The sequence below is a fragment of the Limanda limanda genome, chromosome 12 (genome assembly GCF_963576545.1).
Source record: "Limanda limanda chromosome 12, fLimLim1.1, whole genome shotgun sequence".
In the NCBI taxonomy this organism is placed as follows: domain Eukaryota; kingdom Metazoa; phylum Chordata; class Actinopteri; order Pleuronectiformes; family Pleuronectidae; genus Limanda; species Limanda limanda.
In genome coordinates this window covers 16,276,329-16,297,201 of record NC_083647.1, presented here as the reverse complement: position 1 = coordinate 16,297,201, position 20,873 = coordinate 16,276,329, and the positions used below count along the sequence as shown (strand labels likewise).

Below are 20,873 nucleotides of genomic sequence, written 5' to 3'. Positions count from 1 at the left end.
ATAACAGTATGCTTCGCAGTCCTAGACGTTTTAGAAATTGTATTTTATAGTTGGTTCTTTCCAGGGTTGAGCAATCCTGGTTATTATTTATTTATTTTTCAGGCAAATGAATTGGCTTTTTGTTATTATACTTTTCTTTAAATTTAATTTAAATTTAAATTTAAATTTTATTTTAAATTTTATTTTATTTATTTTATTTATTTTATTTATTTTATTTATTTTATTTATTTTATTTATTTTATTTATTTTTATTTTTATTTATTTTTTTATTTATTTTTTTATTTTTTATTTTTTATTTATTTTATTTTATTTTATTTTATTTATTCTTTGTTTGCATTTAAATTTGTTTTGTTTGGTCGGTGTATTAAATTAATTTATAAATAAAATAAAAAATCCAAGTCATGTGATGCATTCGTACCGTGCGTTTGACGTCATCGCGCAGCCCACAACAAGAGAATTCAATGCGGAAGTGAGAGTGAGTCTCGACCATGGAGCGGAAGCTGCTGTGTCTCTCAGCGTAGAGACAAAAATACTCGATTAAACTAGAGACAAAAGACACAATGTCCCATCGACAATATGTCTGAATGTGTGACTATTAAATATACATGAGAAGCTGCCTCTGAACGGGATGGATATCTTTCAAAACGAGGGCGGCTCCTACACGGTGAGACAATTCACACAAAGTACTTTTTAAACATCTGTCAGAACCTCGCTTTCACCTTTTCTGTCTTAGTAAGAGTTTTTAAATGTGTTTTCACGTCTTTAAGTTCAGAGTTTACTTAAAGTTGTGAAGCTTGGTCTATGAGTACAGCAGAAGCCGGTTAGAGTGACTGAAGTTCAAATACCAACACATTGAATTCAACCTGATTGTTTTTTAAAAACAGTTTTTCTTTTGCAGGATAATCTCATCGGGACCTTACTCGCTATTTTTGGAAACGTGCTCGTCAGCATCTCCTTAAGTATTCAGGTATAGAGACCCTTTCATTTATCCAAAAAACTCCCTTATATTCCTGTATAGTATGATAAACTTATCTCTATATATGTATATACTTATACACACTCATTGTTCTCCTCATATTTGATACTGTTGTGTATTTATACATGTTTATTTATGCAGAATACGTACATGTCTTTATAGTTATATAATACTTACTTGCATTTATATGTATATGTCAATATTTCCTTCAAAATAATTCACAAATACAGTTTATATCCTCAAGCAATCATCATATTTCTCTACCCATTATATTCTGTCTCTATGTGTATATTATGATTTAAAAAATATTAAATTTGGGGTTTTATTTCCTGTTTTATTATATTTTTATTTTCTTGTCTACCTACCTCTGATTATCTGCAACTAGCATGGAATTAACAAAGTTTATCAATCTAATCAGAACTGATCCTATCTAATCTTAAATATACTTATTTTATGTCCTGCTGTGGCAAACATCCAAATAATGTATACGATATTATTTCTCACTTGTGGAGTAGATATTCAGCTCTACTTTCTGTGTATCATGTACCTAAATGTAAACAGCTGGAGGCTCATCTAGGGGAGATTAACCCTTTTGTGCTTTGCTGTCACTACAGTATTGTTTTCAGCCTTTAGATGAAACCTTTATGGATGAAATACAATCGTCACGAGTCATCACTGTCCTTTTTTTATTCCTGCTGCCCAACCCTTCTGTGCTTCTAATGTACACTAACTGTAAAATGTCTGCACTGCAAAACCAGCCTACTATAGATGTTTGCTTTGTTTAATCCACGTGTAACACAGTCTGTTTGCATTCTGCCAGTCACCGCTGTGTTTTACCTGAATACTTGCAGAAATTCAGCCATGTGACACTAGCTGGGACGAAGGACCCGCGGACCTTCTACCGCACTAAGACCTGGTGGTGTGGGTTTGTGCTGACATGTCTCGGGGAGGGAGCGAACTTTGTCTCTTATGCCTTCGCCCCCCTGGCTCTCATCGCACCTCTTAATGCTGTGTCAGTTCTGAGTGAGTATGATTCAAACTACAGTGCCACTGTAATGTGTTGATGCTGAAGTTTGGAGATAAAGTCTCACTATAATCCCAAAGCCGCTACTCACTGAAATGACCTAATTTCTCTGTTCATTTAATACACGTTGAATGGAAAATGTCTAAAATCTTGCTTTGTGCTTTATCTTTTTCAGCGAGCTCCATTTTGGGGCTTATTTTTCTGCGAGAGAAGTCGAAGCAAAGCGACATTGCAAGTAAGTTCAGCCTGTGTGTGAGGGACTGAAGATCGCTCCAGCACTCGCATGCAAATATCATGGAAGTTGTGACATTGTATGTAAATGATTACTTCGCCTCATGGCACAATGCACACTACATTCTGTCCTCATCAGCTGCTATTGTAACTGAGATTACAAAGTCCATATGTCTGTCTATTTACAGGACATATTTGAAATGTGATTCTGTAAGATTTTATAGAAAAGAAAACCGCGCTGTGTCTTAAGTTTGACTCTAATATCTGAAATTCACTGTACTTTGTCTTATATCCTAAAAAACTTTCCCTCTCTCTCTCGACACTGAAAACTGTCAAGGAGCTAAAGTGAGTTGTGTCTTGTTTCAGAGCGTTATGGGCTGTCCTTCCTGGGCTGCATCCTGACCATAGGAGGAACATACCTCTTTGTGACATTTGGACCAAACTCTCATGAAAAACTCAACGCTGAGAACATTGTGAGGCACCTCGTAGGATGGCCCGTTCTCTTGTATGTGGTAAGATGTTTTCATTCACCGAAGAAGTTCAGCAGCACCAGCCTCTATAAACATTTCACATTTGTTTTCCATCTATTACTCCACTGTGCTTCAGTTACAGCCCACACTCGGTAAACAAACGTCAAATTTATGTCATGGCTTAATAGCATTCTCAAATATTTGACTTCTCATAATTGGCTAAACACAAATGAAAACCGCAGAATCCTTAGACAGTTATAGTATTGTTAGAGATATTGTTCCTGTACACCTCCCACGCCCACTGCACCCATCATTTATGTTCCACAAACATACGTCCATCATAAAGGAAGCAATACAGGAACCCTGCAGTTCAGGTTGGGTGACTCTGCTGTTTTCCTTTCTTTCTTTTTTTGATGAAAAGGTTGTTACCAAAGCCTGTAAACAAAGATGGATAGCACAAAACCACTGACTCTAATAATTGTATAAGAATTAAGCTAAAATAGCACGGATACAGGTGCCACCATCTTGTGCTTTTGACTGAGTGCGAGTCAGAGTCTGCGTCGGAGTGATCGTGGTGCGGAGCTAAATATCTAGGTCAATCTCAGCTGTCATTCACAGTGTTTAACCCTGATTTTATAGCATCAAACTAAACTGGGTTAAAACAACTCATATGACAGCTTTGACCAAAAGCTAATTTGGGTTATACCGATACCACAAAGCTTCTATGTCGTGTTTCTGTCTTAGAATCATTTGGTCTTTCCCCTTTTGGGCCCAAAATTTATTTTATTTATTTTATTTATTTTATTTATTTTATTTATTTTATTTATTTTATTTATTTTATTTATTTTATTTACTTTATTCTTTGTTTGCATTTAAATTTGTTTTGTTTGGTCGGTGTATTAAATTAATTTATAAATAAAATAAAAAATCCAAGTCACAAGATGCCTTCGTGCCGTGCGTTTGACGTCATCGCGCAGCCCACAACAAGAGAATTCAATGCGGAAGTGAGAGTGAGTCTTGACCATGAAGAGGAAGCTGCTGTGTCTCTCAGCGTAGAGACAGAAATACTCGATTAAACTAGAGACAAAAGACACAATGTCCCATCGACAATATGCCTGAATGTGTGACCGATACCACAAAGCTTCTATGTCGTGTTTCTGTCTTAGAATCATTTGGTCTTTCCCCTTTTGGGCCCAAAATCTAACTTTTCCAGTCTTCTTGACCCCTGTTATTATTCAGCATAAACTTGTATCTCTTGGCTGTTAGATGTGAACCCTCTTGCACTTCCTGTTGTGTTCATTTGAAACTAGTTTTGTTTTTTACTGTTGCTGTTGTCCTCCCTGACAGCTCCTGGAGATTATCACGTTCTGCCTGCTCCTCTACTTCTACAAACAGCGCAGCGCTAACTACGTGGTTGTTATTCTGCTGCTGGTCGCCCTCCTGGGTGAGTCTGCGTCGTTAAAGCCCGTCCATATCAAGCCATTACCATATTTTACTGGAATACATTTTAGAATTTCAAGAAGGCCCCTGAGGTGTTGTGAAACAAGTTTGAGTTGTTTGATCTGTATTTTTTGTCACAGGCTCCATCACGGTCATCACAGTGAAGGCGGTGTCGGGCATGTTGGTGCTCACGGCCGAGGGGACCATGCAGCTGGACGACCCGATCTTCAGTGTCATGTTTGTGTGCATGTTGGCTTCAGTCGTCTTCCAGGCCAGGTGAGAAACGAATTAAGAGGCCAGAGAGGGGTTAGAATGAATGTGTGGTGGCTGTAGTGTAGTCTTGTTCATAAAGAGTAAGAGCCTACTATAGAATAGTGGCTTAATATACAAGTTTAATAGTTAAATTTGTATTTAACAAGGTCTTTCAGTACGTTTCTTCTTAATAGTCTTTTTTCTGTTGTTATCGTCCTCTTAGATTTCTCTCCCAGGCTTGTAGGCTGCACGACTCTTCTCTGATTGCCAGTGTCAACTACATCCTCTCAACCTCCTTTGCTATTGCAGCAGGTGAGTTGTGCTGTTGTTTGTCTGGGTTTGTGTTTGCCCACATTTCTGATTGTGTTGACAGTTTTCCATTGTAGCCTGAATGGCACTCAGGTGCGTTCGTACAAGGCTGAGCGATCCATGCGATTTTGAAGAAAGTGCCTGTTAATCTGCATCCAAATACCCCTTTACCTCTTAATGTGGCTCAGGAGGTTCTGAGTAGTAATAGTAGTAATATAATAAAACTATGAAGGCTCCCTCGAGAGTCACAACATGGAAGTCATGAGTTGTTTTCCCCTCTCCTGCTTTTAGGTGCTGTGTTCTACTTTGAATTTAAGAACGAAGACGTCCTGCACATCTGCATGTTTCTGTTGGGGTGAGTTGTTCACAGAAGATACTTTGACACGTTGAAGTTGAAGAATGTTTGTGAAGAAATGCCTGACAGCTGAGTTCTGTTTGACTGCCTCTGTTTCAGGCTCCTGCTGTAACGCATGCTGACTCAATCTCACGCTGTCAGTGCTTTTTATAGGATGCACACATACCTTGAAATGTTATATTTAAACTAGGCGTGATGTCACTTTCTGACTTCTTCATGACTAATAATATGATGTCATATATTAGGGAATAATGGTCCGAAACAATATTAGCTTTAGATTTACTTTAACCTGATTATTTGTGGACATATCTTTTTTTAAATCTTGTTGACTTTCAAGAGTAAATCATGTGGAGATAATCTCTACACAGTAATATTACCTCAGACGAGTGAAAACAATACCTTGCTTGAATAGCTATACTGCCGCACAGGGTGATTAACATAGAAAATTGACATTTGCTGAGAATATGTAAATACATACTCTAACTTATTGAAACCTGTTGAACTTTGTCGTCTTCTTTTGCTTAAAAGCTGTAACTGATCATTTTGTTCTTTGTACAGAACGGTGTTTTGTTTCCTGGGGGTCTTCCTCATCACCAAAAACAGGAGAAGGACCAAAACCTTTGAGCCGTACGTCACTATGGATATGACTAATGGTTGGTATTAACTTCTTGTACTGGGATCTGTTTACATTAACAGCTACGCAGCAAGATTTTTAATCCAGAAGAACCTTTGTCTTATTCATTCAGATCACAAATTGACTGCAAGACAACAATATTATTGTATATATGTATATGTGTGTGTACATGTGTCTGACAGCTTAAACAGGAAGCGATATTAATGACATCTCAAACATTTGAATTGGTTTCCTGTGACTAAACCTACCTAATATTAATGCACGTCTATTCTACAAAGTTTGTTCTATAAAATAAAGTTTATTTATAAGATCAGTGCATATTGGGAAACATAGAAGCGGCTATTTCTGTGAAAGGCTTATATTGTCCAATATCACCAGCCCACCTACATATTAGTTGGGCTCTATGTTTTCCAGAAGATTTTAATTGAGCAGTCGCTGAGAATATTACTTTTCCATCTTCAGGTGTCCCGACAATTCATGACAAAGGCCCAAGTATTCAGCCCGAGTTCACTGGTTCTTTCACCTACGGGGCTCTGGTCAACAACGATGGCGTGCTTCCTGCGACTCTGCCGGTCGCCAACCTGGAGCAGCCGCCGGTCGGCTTTGGACCCGCTGATGCCTCGATTCACCCGCCTGGACTGAAGAAAGATTAGGAACAAAGTCCTCAGGGACTTTGAAGACCACGCGGGTCACAGTCGGGTCTTTTCCCCAAACCACGAGCCCAGCTTCCATCCCAGTAGGAAGTGTCCAATGGGTGTTTTTAACCTTCCCTCATCACTGGGCCCTCCTCTCCCCGATCTTTCCATTTTTAAATCTCTTTTTTAAAACCAAAACGTGACCTTAAGAAGCCCTTCTTTTTTTTTCCAAGAAGAAGACGTGTGTATTAATAACACAAATGGAGAGAAGAAACTCGAAGCTCCTGGGTGTTTTAGAAACATGACGGCAGAGAGAGAGTTTTACCTTGAAGTTTACTGCCTTTTATCGTGCATTACCATTGATATTTACTCAAAAGACTTACTTCCACAACTGTTTTCTTGCAGTTTTGTTCTCATGTACTTGTTAATGAGGACATACTGGGGACCATGCAGTAATCTGTTCTTCCATTGAGGACTGTGAGGTTCTTCCTTGATTTCCAGGCTCCTACAACCTGTTAATGTAGCTGCAGACTATTTGCCAATGAACATTTTGACTTTTAACGTCTGCCTCTGTCTGTCTGTTTGTCTTACTTGAGCGGTTTTCTCTCCTCACTTTTTCTCGTTCGAGGGATTTTAATTTTTCTACTTTTCCTAATGTTACCAAACAACAGGTGCAATTCTTTTAACTTATTGTATTTATTATTTTTTCTTTTAATGTGCCTTGAAAAGTAGCTTTACACTAACATTACTGTAAGGTGGTACTCAACATAAAACATGTAGGTGAGTGATTCTTCACTGTGGCTGATCAGTTATTCAAACGCAACTATAACCTGTCAGTGTCTGTCGAAATAAAAATAAACACCTGAAACCTTTTGAAAAGAAAAGTGATGATGCTTTTGAGAACTGAAAAAGAAGAGAAGTGTAAGAATATGAATAATGAAAATACTGATAGTGTACAAACAGTTAAATATGTTAGTATAATAAAGTATTCGTTTGACAATGATACATTTGAAGTTGTGTTTCTGGAAGTTAAATATTCCTAATGGCAAATTTATAAATAAAAGTATGTTGCCCAGTTAATGTTTCTACCTGGTTTGCATTGTAAATGTAGTTGGTTCATTTCAGTGTAAGACAAAATAAAAAAATATTAGTGTAATACGAAAACAACACCAAAAAATATATTTGCACTTACACACATTCCATGATGAAAAAGGACGACGAAGAAAAAAAGTAGTTTATAAACTGCCTGATTAATAGGAATAACACAACATAAATGCAGATGGCCACCCTCCTTTTTTTATTTACTTTCTTTCATACTCCATAAACAGAAACACATCTGTTTCAATGTACTGTTTGCCTATGGACTTTTGAACTTATACTTCCTTCTATGATCCTCGTCATTTGTTAATAATGTAAACAGCTTTTGTTGGTTTTCACATAGGAGCCCATTTCTGGCTTTATACTTGTCGCCAATAATATTTTTAAATCTTAAAGTTTCAACGCATGTGACTTGATAAATAGTATTTTTGTTATGTTTAAAACTGGGGATCTAACCTTCAACTTTAAACCATTGTATAAACCTGAAGGAGCATGTGTGTGTGCAACAGGTGGATGCAGTGAACCAGGCCAGCGAGCAAACCTAGAAACATGCCATGTCTGCAGATTGGAAATGTCTCCACCCGGTTGGAATGAGTCAGCTGGTTGTTCCTCACACAAGCGGATCAAACGTCCACCATCACATTGTGTCAAACTCCGCTGCTGCTCCATCGCCACCGAGCAGCAGCAGCATCAGCATCCTCCCTCCTGCTGCGGCCTGATTGGTCGGTGACGTTCTCCGGCGGCTTGTCATTGGTCGCGCCTGCTGGAGTAGGCTGCATCCTCATCATCATCATCATCATCATCAGGACAACAGACACACAACACGCAGCTCCATCACAACTCGTCCAACAACAAGTCCACTTGCAATGGGCTGCCCGTGCTGCGTTCACTGACCCAAGCCAGGTGAGTGTTTTTACATGTTTTCAATCTGAGGTGGCAGCAACTTCATCCCGAGCTGCGACTCTGTTGCAACTTCCCCCCCCCCCCCCCCCCCCGTGAAAACACATAGCGTCACGAACATCTGCTTTCACATCACCGATCTGTTGTTGTTGTGGTGTTGTTGCTTGTGCAGCTGTTGTTTTCTTTTGAACGATCTCATATCTAACGTCACATCACGTTTTTTCTTCGGTTGCACATTTTGATGTCACGATCATCACCGGCCATTTATGTTATGAACATGTGGTGTGATGCTGTCGTTTCCCTACACAACCTCTGGCTGCTCGTCTCTTTCAGAGATCCTATAGCAACGGATTTTTTTGTGTTTTTATCTATATTTAAAATCCACAGTGTATTTATTCTCAATATTTGACATCGGGCTTATTTTTATTGGATGTTAGTGTGATTTTAAATATTGAGGACGTGTCATTCGACCCTGTGTACCTCTAGATGGCGCTCTATCACCAGTACATGTTTCCCATATTAGGGTCAGACTAAGCTTCACCTGTCAATATTCTTTTATTTGATATGATTGTATATGATATGTGGGTTTTTCCACTAAAGCTCATGAAGTTATTAGATTTCAAATATTTATTTGGTTAACTAAAGTCGATCAGTGGAAAATTAATCTTCTGTGATGGTAGAATCGGCTTTTACCGATTGGCCAAACCAAGCAATTTAGATGTGTCACCATGGGCTCTAGGAAGATTCTACATTTTAGACGGTAAACAAGTAATCGAACAATAAAAAGTAAGTAAATAAAACAAGTTAAAAAAAATCGTATTTTATGCAGTGAATGTTAATCTTATGCACACTGTACTTTGAGGCAGAAAATACACAGAGAGGAACCTGTGAACGCTGGTGGAGTAAAGATATAATGGAATCATTAAAAAAAGACTAAGAGAGTTTATTTAGGGAAAGCCTAAAGATGTGCTTTAATTTGATAGTGTCATTATATATCATTATTATCACCATATAATATGGTATATGTATTTACTCTCCTTTCCACCCCTTGCTGGTACCTCATCTACTTGTACCAGTGTTTCACGTCCTCCTCTCTTGTCATCAAACATCCTCTCGTTATATTCACTTCATCTCCCACCTTCTAATCTGTCGACCTCACCTCTTCCAGTTCCCGTCTCTGTGATCCCTGCCCCCCCGTCAGCAGTCTATTCAGAAGGCTCCAGCATGCTGCGAGAGAGCTCCAAGGCGTCGAGCAACGGCACCGAGGCCTACAGCAGCGATCCCGGGGAAGATGAGGATGAGGAGGAGGAAGAGGACATGGTGGTCGGGGAGAACGATCAGGACGGCGTGGCGGACGAGCTGATGGATCTGAGCGACCTGCCCACGTCGCTCTTTGTATGCAGTGTCCACGAGAGTGTGTTCGAAGACGACGTGCACAGGGTGAGACGGAGCAAACTCACTTCCTGGGTCATAGCCTAGCTGTGTGTGTGTGTGTGTGTGTGTGTGTGTGTGTGTGTGTGTGTGTGTGTGTGTGTGTGTGTGTGTGTGTGTGTGTATTTGCAGTGTGTTTTCACGTTTGACTCATCCAGCTGAATGTGTCAACGCATCAAAGATTCAAAGCCCAGCAGCTTGTGCATGATGTCATCCGCTGCTTTTGCTCCAGTACAGTCATGGTCTCAAGCTGCGTTACTACAGATCAACACACACACACACACACACATACACACACACACACACACAAACCTGATGCTGTAATTTATTTTCCAGGGAGCGTGAATGCAGGAGAGTGGATTACAATATGACAGAATCATGAGTCATACTCTGCCTTCATCCATGTGTCCATGCATATCATTTGATCATCATCCTACTCAGTGTGTTATTGTGCCCCAATGTAAAACAGGAGCACACACACACAGACACACACATGTTAGTGATATGTCTGTGTAGTGCAGAGTCTCTCTGTTACAGTTGTTTCAATTTGTTTTCAGACATTAACTCCCAGAAAATGTCGGCAGAATCAGGGGCAGACATTTTCCAGAGTTTGCCTTTTAAATATGCGTAACGCAGCAGGAGATTTCCAGGTCAAATGTGTTTGCAACAACAGGAATGTTTCCAGAGTATTCAGGCGAGAGGTGGCGTCTGGGTAGATCAGGCAGGAGGCAGGACGTGATGTATCAATTCTGCTGTGGAAATCACATGTTTTTATCAACAAAAGCGCTTGAATCCCGTTCTCTTCCCAAGTCGACGTCAGTGTCTTCTACATGTGTTGGCATCCTGAGATGTTTGTGTTCAGTTTTGCATCCATCACGTGTTAGAAACCTCAACACTCGTTTCATCGCTGTGAATTCATCAGACTTGTTCCTGCTGTTTTCTCACGTGGGTTCTTTTCCAGATTTCAAAATTTCCCAAAATGGCGAAAGCAACTTAGGAAAATGTGCGGACTTCAGTTCATGTGTGAAAGCAGCTTCAGACTCATTATGAGGCAGAGATACTCGGATCACAGCTCCTGTTTGCTGGAGGAGGATACAAAGAGAATACTTTTCCTCCATCCTTCCAGCTGGCCTGCTCCATACCTCTCTCTCTCACTCTCTTAGTCTTTTATTCTCCATCAAACCTATCCATCTATTTCTCTCTACTGTACGTTTCTTAAATCTACCCTCCTCATCCTCTGCATTTAGTTTCCTCCCCTCTCGCTCTCTCTCTCTCTCGCTCTCTCCCTCTCTCTCTCTCTCTCTAATGAGTTTTAATATTCCCCCCCTGTCTCTCCCTCTCTCTCTGAAGCGTTCTTTATTTATCCTCTCCGTGTATGTAAATGCAAGCGGTGAGGCTAAATCTGGCGCATGCACAAAATCCCTTTAAATGAATCACTCCTGCTTTGTGAGTTAGCTGTTTGTAAACCCATCGCTCCGAGTGGTGGAGTCCGCCCCCCTCCTCCCTTTCTTTTTTGTTTTTTACCTCCTCGCTTCATTATGATTCACATTCTGGCTTTTAAGTGGAAATGCCACCCACACACCCTTCAGTCACAGCGTGTCAATAGATTGTTCTCCATACGGCTCAATTAAATGAGCACGGCTAAAAATACGTATTTTTTTGTCATTTATTTAAACTTTGAAAACGAGGGCAGGAAGGGATGAGGTATGAAATATGAATAACAAGTTGTGATATTTCCAAAGCTTGAACAAGGACTTGATGAGGTTGTGTTTGGCTTGTAGCAGTGCCACAGAATCTTCAAAGCTGTCGTGAGGGTACACACACACACACACACACACACACACACACACACACACACACACACACACACACACACACAGCTGTGTCTACATGACTTCAGAGTTCATTAGTCTGACCTTAACTAGAGATATTACTAGCCTAACTCTTACCCTAACTTACGCCTAAACTAAACTGTACTTAACTTAACTTAATCTTGTGCTGAATTTAACTTTACCTTATCTTACTGTAACTTAACTTAACTTAGCCTCACCTATCCTATTATTATTATTATTTATTATTTCTTAAACCTAACCTAACCTGGCCTAACCTAACTATAGTCTAGCCTAATTTAACCCTAACCTATTACCTAATGTTAACCTTGGCTAAACCCTTACCCAAACTTAGCCTAACCTAAACTTAAACTGAGGGTTAAAACATTTCTTAACCCCAAAATGTAAAGATTATGTTATGGGGCCCTAATTTCTGTTCCCGTAAGGAGATAAGTTCCTAAATTGTGACTTATGAGGTCCCCACTACATGAGTATTACCTGGACCTCCCACACACACACACTCACACACACACACACACACAAACACACACACAGACACACACACACGCACACACACACACACACACACAAACACACACATACACACACTCAGTGTGTAACATGATTCTGAATTTGTAGAAATTTGGTTTCTTGCTGACAGCTATAAACCTGACTTGTCCAAACTCAGTGTCTTCATTCTGGGTGAAGTACAGGGACATAGCAACCTACATTCGCTGTCTTTGGGCTCTTGGCTCCCTCCCAGCACCGACATTACCTTCTGTTTCGGCTCTCAAAGAAAGGCCTGCATGCAGGAGGGCTGTTTAGAGGATGGACTGTTCATGTAATCACACTGCGAGAGGGAGGGATAGAGGGAGACGTGTGCCCCCATATTTTTAACAAGCTCTTAGCGGGCTATGAAAGCCTTTTCCTTTCTTCTACATTAGTCAAAAGAACGTAAAAAAAATACCTGGTACCAGACTTTTTTCTCTTCTCTCTACAGTATTTTATTTCCCTGAACAGCTTTTAGATTAATATGGAGAGACGCAGCCAAAAGTATTCACTGTTCCCACACAAAGTTCAGCTGAGGTCTGTTCAGATCAGCACCTCTTTGTCCTGAAGTCATTTCATTTATGATTCAGTCAGTAATAATATGATTAAAAAGACTGCAGCACAACACGTGATGATTTGAGTCAGTGATCTGAAATCATCAATATCTTAACTTCAATGATCATTTTTTTCATGAACATGTTTGTCCATTCGCAATTAATGAAAACCGGAACCCATAGAGAGGGTTGTCCACTGTTTGTGTGAATGTGTTTGTGTGAAAGCTCTGTGTATATAAATGTTGTAATGGATGAATAAGACCAGCACTAGAAAAGTGGTAAATACAGTAAAGACGCATCATTGCATGAGAAATGTCTTTCAAATGGAAAAGAAAAGCTTAGCACTGAATAGCCCTACATCTTTATATTTTACTGGTGCAACTGCTGTTCTAAACCGGTTTGTTTGGCCTGTGGAAATGCTGGTTGCATGTTTTCTTTCTGACATAGAAAAAGTGACCTGCAGTAATTGAGTCGTGGTGCATGAGTGTCGACTGACTCAAGAACTCTGCAAAATCCTGAAGCTGCGACACCTCTGCTACACAAAGAGCTGTTCACCTGTTTATTCAAAGTGCAGTGAAGCTCCACTCAGTACTCTGTTGCTCTGAGCTAGAGAACCACTTGTAGTAGTTGTGATTGACAAGGTCACGAATGTTGCTGAGTCCCAGATCAGAGTTTATTAACATTGAACGTATCCTGAGTCCAAATCGTTGCAAACTGCACCTCAGGATCTTAACAATCCGCCTGCAACGCGTTAAGGCCATGAAATGATGGTTCTTGAATGATTAGATTTGAAGAAATGGTCCAGTTTTCCCATTGTCATGATTCTGGGCCCTGAACTCTATGAACTATTGAAAAACTGACTTTTAATTTTGTATGGCCTTTTTAGTTTATTGACATTTTCCCTGTGTTTGGATTTGTGTTCTGTTTGGTTCTACACTGAGTTTTCCATTTCCTGTGATATTTTGAAATGCTACTCCTTATGTGCCTCTGGCTTTATTTCCTGCCTTTGTCTGCACATGCTCTTAATGTGTTTCAGCTGTGTTCAGTCACATGCCTTCTTGTGTATACAAACTTGTCTTGTTTCATTTCTCGAAAGTTTAGTTTAGTCTTTTTTCTAAAACTCTATATAAATCTATATTGATTCTCCTATTATTGCTGAAGTGGGATGTATGTTATGTATAGGTATAAAATGTAAATAAACCAATCAAAAAAACAATCACCCTCTGACTTGAGTTGCAGCCATCAACAAAAGATCCACATCAGGACGAACAGTGTGGCCTCTGTATGATGTATTAGCTCCCATAGAAATCACTCTGTACAAGGAGTGAAGGAGTAGGAGAGAGGTAAAGAGGTGTGTGCGTGTGTGTGTGTGTGTGTGTGTGTGTGTGTGTGTGTGTGTGTGTGTGTGTGTGTGTGTATGTGTGTGTGTGTGTGTGTGTGTGAGCAGTCCAAGTAACGAGCAAGGTGGTTTCTGTGCTTGTCAAGGGAAAGGTCAGAGAAGCCATTATAAACGGCCCCTCATAGTGGTGAGTGTATATCAGGTCTAATCAGCACAGAGCGAAGCTTTTATTGCTGCTGCTGCTGTCGGACTGAGAACATGAAGCAAACATGCCCCAGCTACAGGCTTAGTACCACACCAGGTTCAATGTTTGTATTGTTACAGGATTATACTAAATGACTTATGTCAGCCTAAAGTTAAAATAATCCTTATATTCAAAGTGGGTCAAATTATATAAAATAATTGTCTAATGTAAGTGGTTTGCTCACAGCGATGAATCTGCAGGGTGTTATGAGATGATTCTGCAGCTCCGCTCAGCTTTAGTCCTTCAGTTTATTGTTTTTTTGTTTCACAACTTTGCTGTTTTACTATATTTGTAGGGAACAAACTGTTCAGACTGATTTATCTCTTGATTTTTTGCATGCGAGCGATACAGGAAAACTCGCCGCCTTCCCCAATTGTCTTGTATTTGAATTTTCCGCACAGAATTTACATGTGTTCCTGCCCCTACAGCGGAGTCACAGGAAATCTTTTCCCAACGTTACACCTTGTAATCGTGTTGACATTATTTTGTAACGTTTATTTTCCATCCTTGACATTCATCCTTTTCTGAAGAGAGAAACATTTGATTAATTGGACTTGTCATGTTCATGCATGAGGCCCATTGAGTCTAAAGTGAAAGGTGTCAGTTTGATGTACCTTTGCTAATATGATGTGAATATGACGATGTCAGCAGATCCTTCCCATGTCTATTTCTGGTGGGAACTGCAGGTGTCACATTCACAAACAAAAGTCCAGATGCTGAAACCTGTAAATATAACATGTTGAAACCAAGACGTTCAGTACATGCCACACATTGTAGTCAGTGTGTCAGGCCTCAGTCCTGCTCCACTGTTTCTGTCTTCCTCTCACACACACTCCCTCAGTGGTGTCAGCATCATCCCCCTCTCCTCTCCTCTGCTGTGCAGTAAATGAGCAGTCTGCTGTTGTTGGCGGGCTACTATAACCAACCCTCTCGTTATTGACCCGCTCGCATGTGTCAGAATGCAGACTATTTTTGGGTGCGTGTCTCGGGGGGGATGAACGTGAGGGAGCGGGTGCTTAGCGGGCTGAAGGTCAGACACGATGCAGTGCAGCCTGAGCGAAGCGCCGCCGGCCGGCCTCCTGCTCCTGCTGCGGCCGGGATATTATTGTGCCACGCTGGCCAGGGTCGACCCACCGAGCCGGTGTGTTTGTTTTGCCTTCATTTACCGAGCAGAAGGAATCAGGAAGCAAGTTAAAAAAAGGAGACGGCAGCGGAAAAACACAGTTTGGATAAATCGAGCTGTTATAGCTCTCAGGGCGTCAGAGTATTTTGCGCTTTTGACAAGATGACATGATTATTTTCTTCTGTGAAGACAGTTTTCCACTTTTGCTCTTTACAGACTTTTCTCGATTGACACGTTTAACAATCTTCTGTTGTTATTATTATAATTTTGTTTTTACTTTTGCATATTTATTTATTTGTATTGCAATATCAGCACTGACCGGAACAGAGACTATTAACTAACCGTTTCAAATGAGTAAAATCTTATTTCACAGTAGAGCAGTGCACAACAAATTGAATTGCTCATCCCCTCCTCTCTCTCTCTCTCTCTCTCTCTCTCTCACTCTCTCTCTCTCTCTCTCTCTCTCTCTCTCTCTCTCTCTCTCTCTCTCTCTCTCTCTCCTTCACTTTATCACTCTCTCACTTAAACACACACACACATGGACTGGCTATAAACCAGAATACATTTGGTCTCTAACAACAACAAGTCATAACTTTACTTTTTGCAGTAGGAGTTTTCATGCAGGACTTTTACTTGTAATGGAGAACTTACAAGTCTAGCAGCTTTTGCAGCATCATCATCTAACACTGGCTTTATAGAAAATTATTGCTACATTTTCATATTAACATCAGACAACACTTTTGATTCAGCCGTATCAGAATCATTGCCAAAAAAAAGATAAGACATGTTTCTTATCATGACATGTTAATTTTGAAAACTCACATCAAATCAACAAATCAAATCAAATCCAATTACAAAACTCAGTGATGTCATCCTGTATCTCTTCACCTACTCTAAAGTCAAACATCTTCTTGTTTTATTTCAGTCACTTGTACCAAAGCTTCAGGGGAATAGATGTTTGTTCTCTGATCAGTGATGCTGATTGGTTCTGAGCCGGGCTGCTTTGATTTGAATAAAACGACGGCTCCTCTTCTGCAGCCCCCCCCCCCTGCCCACCACTCAGGCCGATTATGAAACGACAAGAATTCAAACGTTGTGTAAGCTGGTGTGTTATTTGTTCTCGATCTTGCTCCTGTTTCTATTTAAGTCAAGATTATTTTCTGGTTAGGTCTAAAAAAAGAAGCTCTCTGTGGGCGTGCTTAAGAATAGCGGTTTACAAAACAACAACATATGAGCATGATGTGTCATTTAACCGATGCCAAGTCTAAACGGACTCCTGGAATCGATGCGTAGCTGCAGTCACAAATTCCGTGAAATAGATAATGTTCTGCAGATGATCGCTTTCAGGCTCGGATGTGAGAAATTAAGGAGCTGAAATGAGTCCACAGGCGACAGAAAGTTAAGCTGATTGCAGGAAATAAATGAAACGGAGGCTATATTTATCTCTATTCTATTTAGACTTTTTTTATTGAAAAAAGGAAAACGCTTGCACTCTGGACTTTGCTTCTTGTTTATCCCTGTTTCTCTCAGGAGTTATGTTCTTCGTCGTCTTTCTGTCTGCGCTCCCTTTCTCTTCATCGTGTAGATCGCTGGCGGTTTAGAGTTAATGAGACTGGCGGGTCTGTCTGTGTCTGAGTCTTGTACAGTTTGATCACCTGTTGCTCTGGGGGATAATTCTATAGTGAAATCAATAGAATAACGCTTTTTATGCCCGGCACCAGCGACAAACCACTGGCCGGAGGCATTATGTTCTTGGGTTGTCCCGCTGTCTTGTGACCATAATATCTCAAGTGTGCTTTGGGGGAATTCATTCAAATTTGGTACAAACGTTCAGTTGGAATCGAAGATGAGCTGATCGATATTTGGTCATCAAATTTCAAGTCACTGTAATCAAATGGTCTGGTTGAACATGATATTTCAGGAACACTGGTAAATAATTTTATAACATCTGGCACAAATACTCACTTGGGCTTAAGAGCTCTATCTCAACTCAGGGGCTGCATCCTTCAGAAGCTGCATTTGAAGACTGATTGCATCACGACAGCACAAATAGGCTGTCTCATTTTGAAGGCTCCTTCAAATGCGGCCGACAAATGCGTCCTTTCATCCCATAGAAACAAAGGCTCCAACGGCTGGATCCCCCACGGCCCCACTTATCCCAGGCTTCAGTGTTAACCTTACACACGTTAAAAAAAGCCAAGAAGAATCAAAACTTCCTGTCGTTTCCAGCTTTAGTCCTGTTGACAAGTTGGTGACGCAGATCATGGAAATCCTGTCGAGTAGACTTATTTCGGTTTGGCCTGTGTGGTCCACAGCTAATAATTACCTGATTAGAATTCAGAGGTCAAACGTCAAGGTCACAAAACCCTTTATAACTTAAGAATGCATATAGAGCGCCCTCTTGGCACAAATGTTCACTTAGACTCAAAGATTAAATAATTACATTTTAGAGGTGAAAGGTCAAAGTTCACAGCGATCTGATAAATATATATATACTGAATACTGCATTGGTTTTGCTTTTCATGTAATGTGCTCTTGTCTCATCAGTTGCTACAAGGATCCCATGTCTTTAGCTCAGACTTGATTTAAGTGAAAGAATAGAAGGTTTTTCCTGTCCTCTGTCTTTGTTTACCTGCAGAAAGTGGCCCCACTTCTCAGATCGCTGTTTTGTCTCCGCAGCTCTGAGAACACCGTCGGTCTTCGCCTCCCTTTTTAATTCCTTATTTGTTGTGTCTGGTTTTTCTAGCCGCAGGGCTGAATGCGGGTCAGAGAGTCCACCTAACTCAACCAAAGATTTGACCTGATTTCAAAGCAAAGCAATCAGTGGAACCATCAGCACGTGTTGCTCTCTGTGCTTCCTCCTCCTCCTCCTCTTCCTCCTCTTCACCCTCTGCCTCTGTCTCTGCTCACACACAGATATATGGCAGCTCAGCCTAAGCTGCTGCTGGACTGGGTTAACATGCTGAACAGCTGCTGGTGGCTCACCAGATGTGGCCTGTGATCCAAAAACATACTATTGCTGATGTTTGGACAGTTTGGACTGTTTGTAAAAGCTCTGCTCTGAACCGAGAGCAGCTTTTAAAATGTTATTTATTTAAGCATTTGTACATTCATGTGATTAAAAAATTGTCTCAAAGCAGATTTGATATCCTTTAAATAAATCTTATATTTCCCACAATACCTTACAAAATTAGTGAACAACTATTGAAAAGCCCTTACACCTCTATGTTGTTGTTCAATGTTTACTGGTGCAGTGGATGGGGCTCCAAAAGTATTGAGATCAGGTTCATCCAAATTTCACCACTTCCTAGATGCCTGTACTCTAAATATGCCTGTTTTCTTTCCGAAAGATCTCTGCACTATTTCTGGAAAATTCTGAAAAAAGTCATAAAAGTCCTCCCATCAAAGAAAATGAAACAAATTCCTGGCTCTGCCTCCTTTATCAAAATCCAATTTGAAAGTTATCCCACCCTTCCACAGAGTTTCAAGTCTATCAGTTCAGTAGTTCTTGTGTAAACCTGCTGACAGATAGAAAAGTGGAATGAAAACATCATCCGAATTAAAAAAAAAATTTCTATCAATTTCTTTTAACCATTGTGTATTATTCACCATTCATTTCAGAATGCATGATGGAGCAGGACTCAAATCCCGATTCAGCAAAGGTCTTTCTGTGTGGAATTTGCATTTTCTGTCCGTGTCTACATGGGTTTTTCTCTGGGTTCTTCCAACAGTCCAAAGACTTGGAGTCTGGAGACTCTTCAATTTTCTTATGTTAAATATCAGACTAATTTTAGTTGGTTAGGAGAAAAAGAGTTTCAGTCAGAGATGTCTTCTGGGAGTCGTGGGTCACTATTAATTAAAACGCCATTGCTAGAAGTCATATAGAACTATATCAGCATGTCTCACATCCAACAAGTAAAAACTGCATCAGCCACTTTCCCTCACTCACATTTCCTCCTGTTTATCTCGTCCACAGAACTCAAACCACCGCGTGAAACGTGTTTCAGCTTTGATGTTGAGTGTTGATGGAGGTTGGTTGTGTTTGTCACAGCAGATGGTGTCCGCTCAGGCTCAGGTATCCACGCCGCTCTCCGCCCCTGACGTGACCTCTCACTCGCTCTCTGTCACTTTCTATTTTTAATCACTCGCTCGCTGCTTTTATTCCGTCGTCCGTGTGTGTTTCTATCCTCCTCTCCCGCTCTCTCTCTCTCTCTCACCTACACTCTGAGGATCTGTCTCTCTGCCCTCTAGACACTCTCTCATCCTCCCATCTCTCTGTCTCCCCCTGGCTCCCTGCGCCTGTACTTGGCTGCTTGCTTTATAAATAGCTTGGCCTAGATTACAGCAGCTGCATTGGCCCTGGCACCACGGCTTGGTTTGGCTGCATGGGCCAAGTGAGGTAGCCTTGGTGTATCGAGAGGCTGGCATTGAAGTGATTTGTGTGTGTGTGTGTGTGTGTGTGCGGGTGTGTAAAAAACTGACCATAGTACATCCACATTGGTTCCTCTTACACAAAAACACAGAATATTTGGCACGAAAAATGGATCAATATCAGAATGTGCAGAGAAGACCATGTGTTTTCTCTTTTACCTGTGGGGTGCAGACAGACGGTACCTTTCTCACCTATAATCTCCTGTACTGAGGATTAACAGTTCACCTGTCACCTTCAAGCGATATCTCTCTCTCACAAGTATATACAGTAGGTGAAAAGCACGCTGACTGCTTCCATTGGAGGTCACATCAGATTCAATGATGAGTGTGTTAATTCTAAAGGATTTGGTGGAGCTGAAAGGCCTCATCAGGAGAATATGGTTTTGATCTGCTTCTGCCTCATGGATGCAGTGTGAGGTCCTGCTGAGGTTCAATAGGTTGTTGGAGATTACGAATGACAGAACAACAGAGAGTAACTGTGGCTGGAATGAAGGGTGAATGTTTGAGCATCACTAAGTCACCGCTCAGACCAGGTATCAACATCCATCCTTAGTGATCCAATCACATGAGGTCGATGCTACGATACAGATCTGAATGCATCTTGAGATCCTGTCACTCAAACAACATTTGGAGGTGATCTGGGATTCATGTGACCCAGTCTACCTCCTGAACCGCATGTAATTCGGCATTAACCACTGCTACTATAACGCTATGGATAATTAATAACAAGTGGTACTGACTATGTTGTCTGTGCCAACAGCTCAACGATACAACTTCTTACATGTGTAGGAGATGAGTCATTATTCGAGCAATCTGTGACAATTCTGCCACTAACAAACAAAGGCTTCTGTTTACACCTGCATGTGTAGTGTACACCACTACATAAATAATGAATCAGTCCTCCACATTTGGGTGGAAGCAGCTTGAGATGCTCGAGAAGAATCTTCTAATTCTCCTCGGCAGTTTTCTCTTGCCGCCTGTGGCCGCAGCGGGGACGTTTACCACGTCATCTGAACCACAGGGGACTGTGTCACAGATGCTATTGATTC

General features: G+C 40.7%; 2 protein-coding genes across 2 annotated transcripts in view; both read left to right on the top strand.

Moving 5' to 3' along the window:
* The first annotated feature begins 475 nt into the window (after positions 1 to 475).
* nipal3 (NIPA like domain containing 3) lies at positions 476 to 7,194 on the top strand. Its single transcript, XM_061082614.1, has 11 exons — positions 476 to 664; positions 899 to 967; positions 1,828 to 1,999; positions 2,176 to 2,235; positions 2,598 to 2,743; positions 4,049 to 4,145; positions 4,282 to 4,417; positions 4,617 to 4,705; positions 4,994 to 5,057; positions 5,616 to 5,710; positions 6,154 to 7,194. Exons 1-11 carry the CDS (start codon positions 629 to 631, stop codon positions 6,342 to 6,344), a joined length of 1,155 nt encoding a protein of 384 aa, XP_060938597.1. The 5' UTR covers positions 476 to 628; the 3' UTR covers positions 6,345 to 7,194.
* A 2,354-nt stretch (positions 7,195 to 9,548) lies between these two features.
* rcan3 (regulator of calcineurin 3) overlaps positions 9,549 to 20,873 on the top strand; it is a 44,309-nt gene continuing 32,984 nt past the window's right edge. Inside the window, exon 1 of the mRNA XM_061083271.1 lies at positions 9,549 to 9,764. Coding sequence (XP_060939254.1) covers positions 9,549 to 9,764 — 216 coding nt within the window. The remainder of the gene's footprint in view (positions 9,765 to 20,873) is intronic.

What these genes read in the sequence shown, in the direction of transcription:
- nipal3 (XM_061082614.1), top strand. Translation starts at nt 629, where the DNA reads ATGGATATCTTTCAAAACGAGGGCGGCTCCTACACG. An exon ending in GAAGCAAAGCGACATTGCAA is followed by an intron (nt 2,236 to 2,597) that starts GTAAGTTCAGCC and finishes GTCTTGTTTCAG; the next exon opens with AGCGTTATGGGCTGTCCTTC. An exon ending in GCTGCTGGTCGCCCTCCTGG is followed by an intron (nt 4,146 to 4,281) that starts GTGAGTCTGCGT and finishes TTTTTGTCACAG; the next exon opens with GCTCCATCACGGTCATCACA.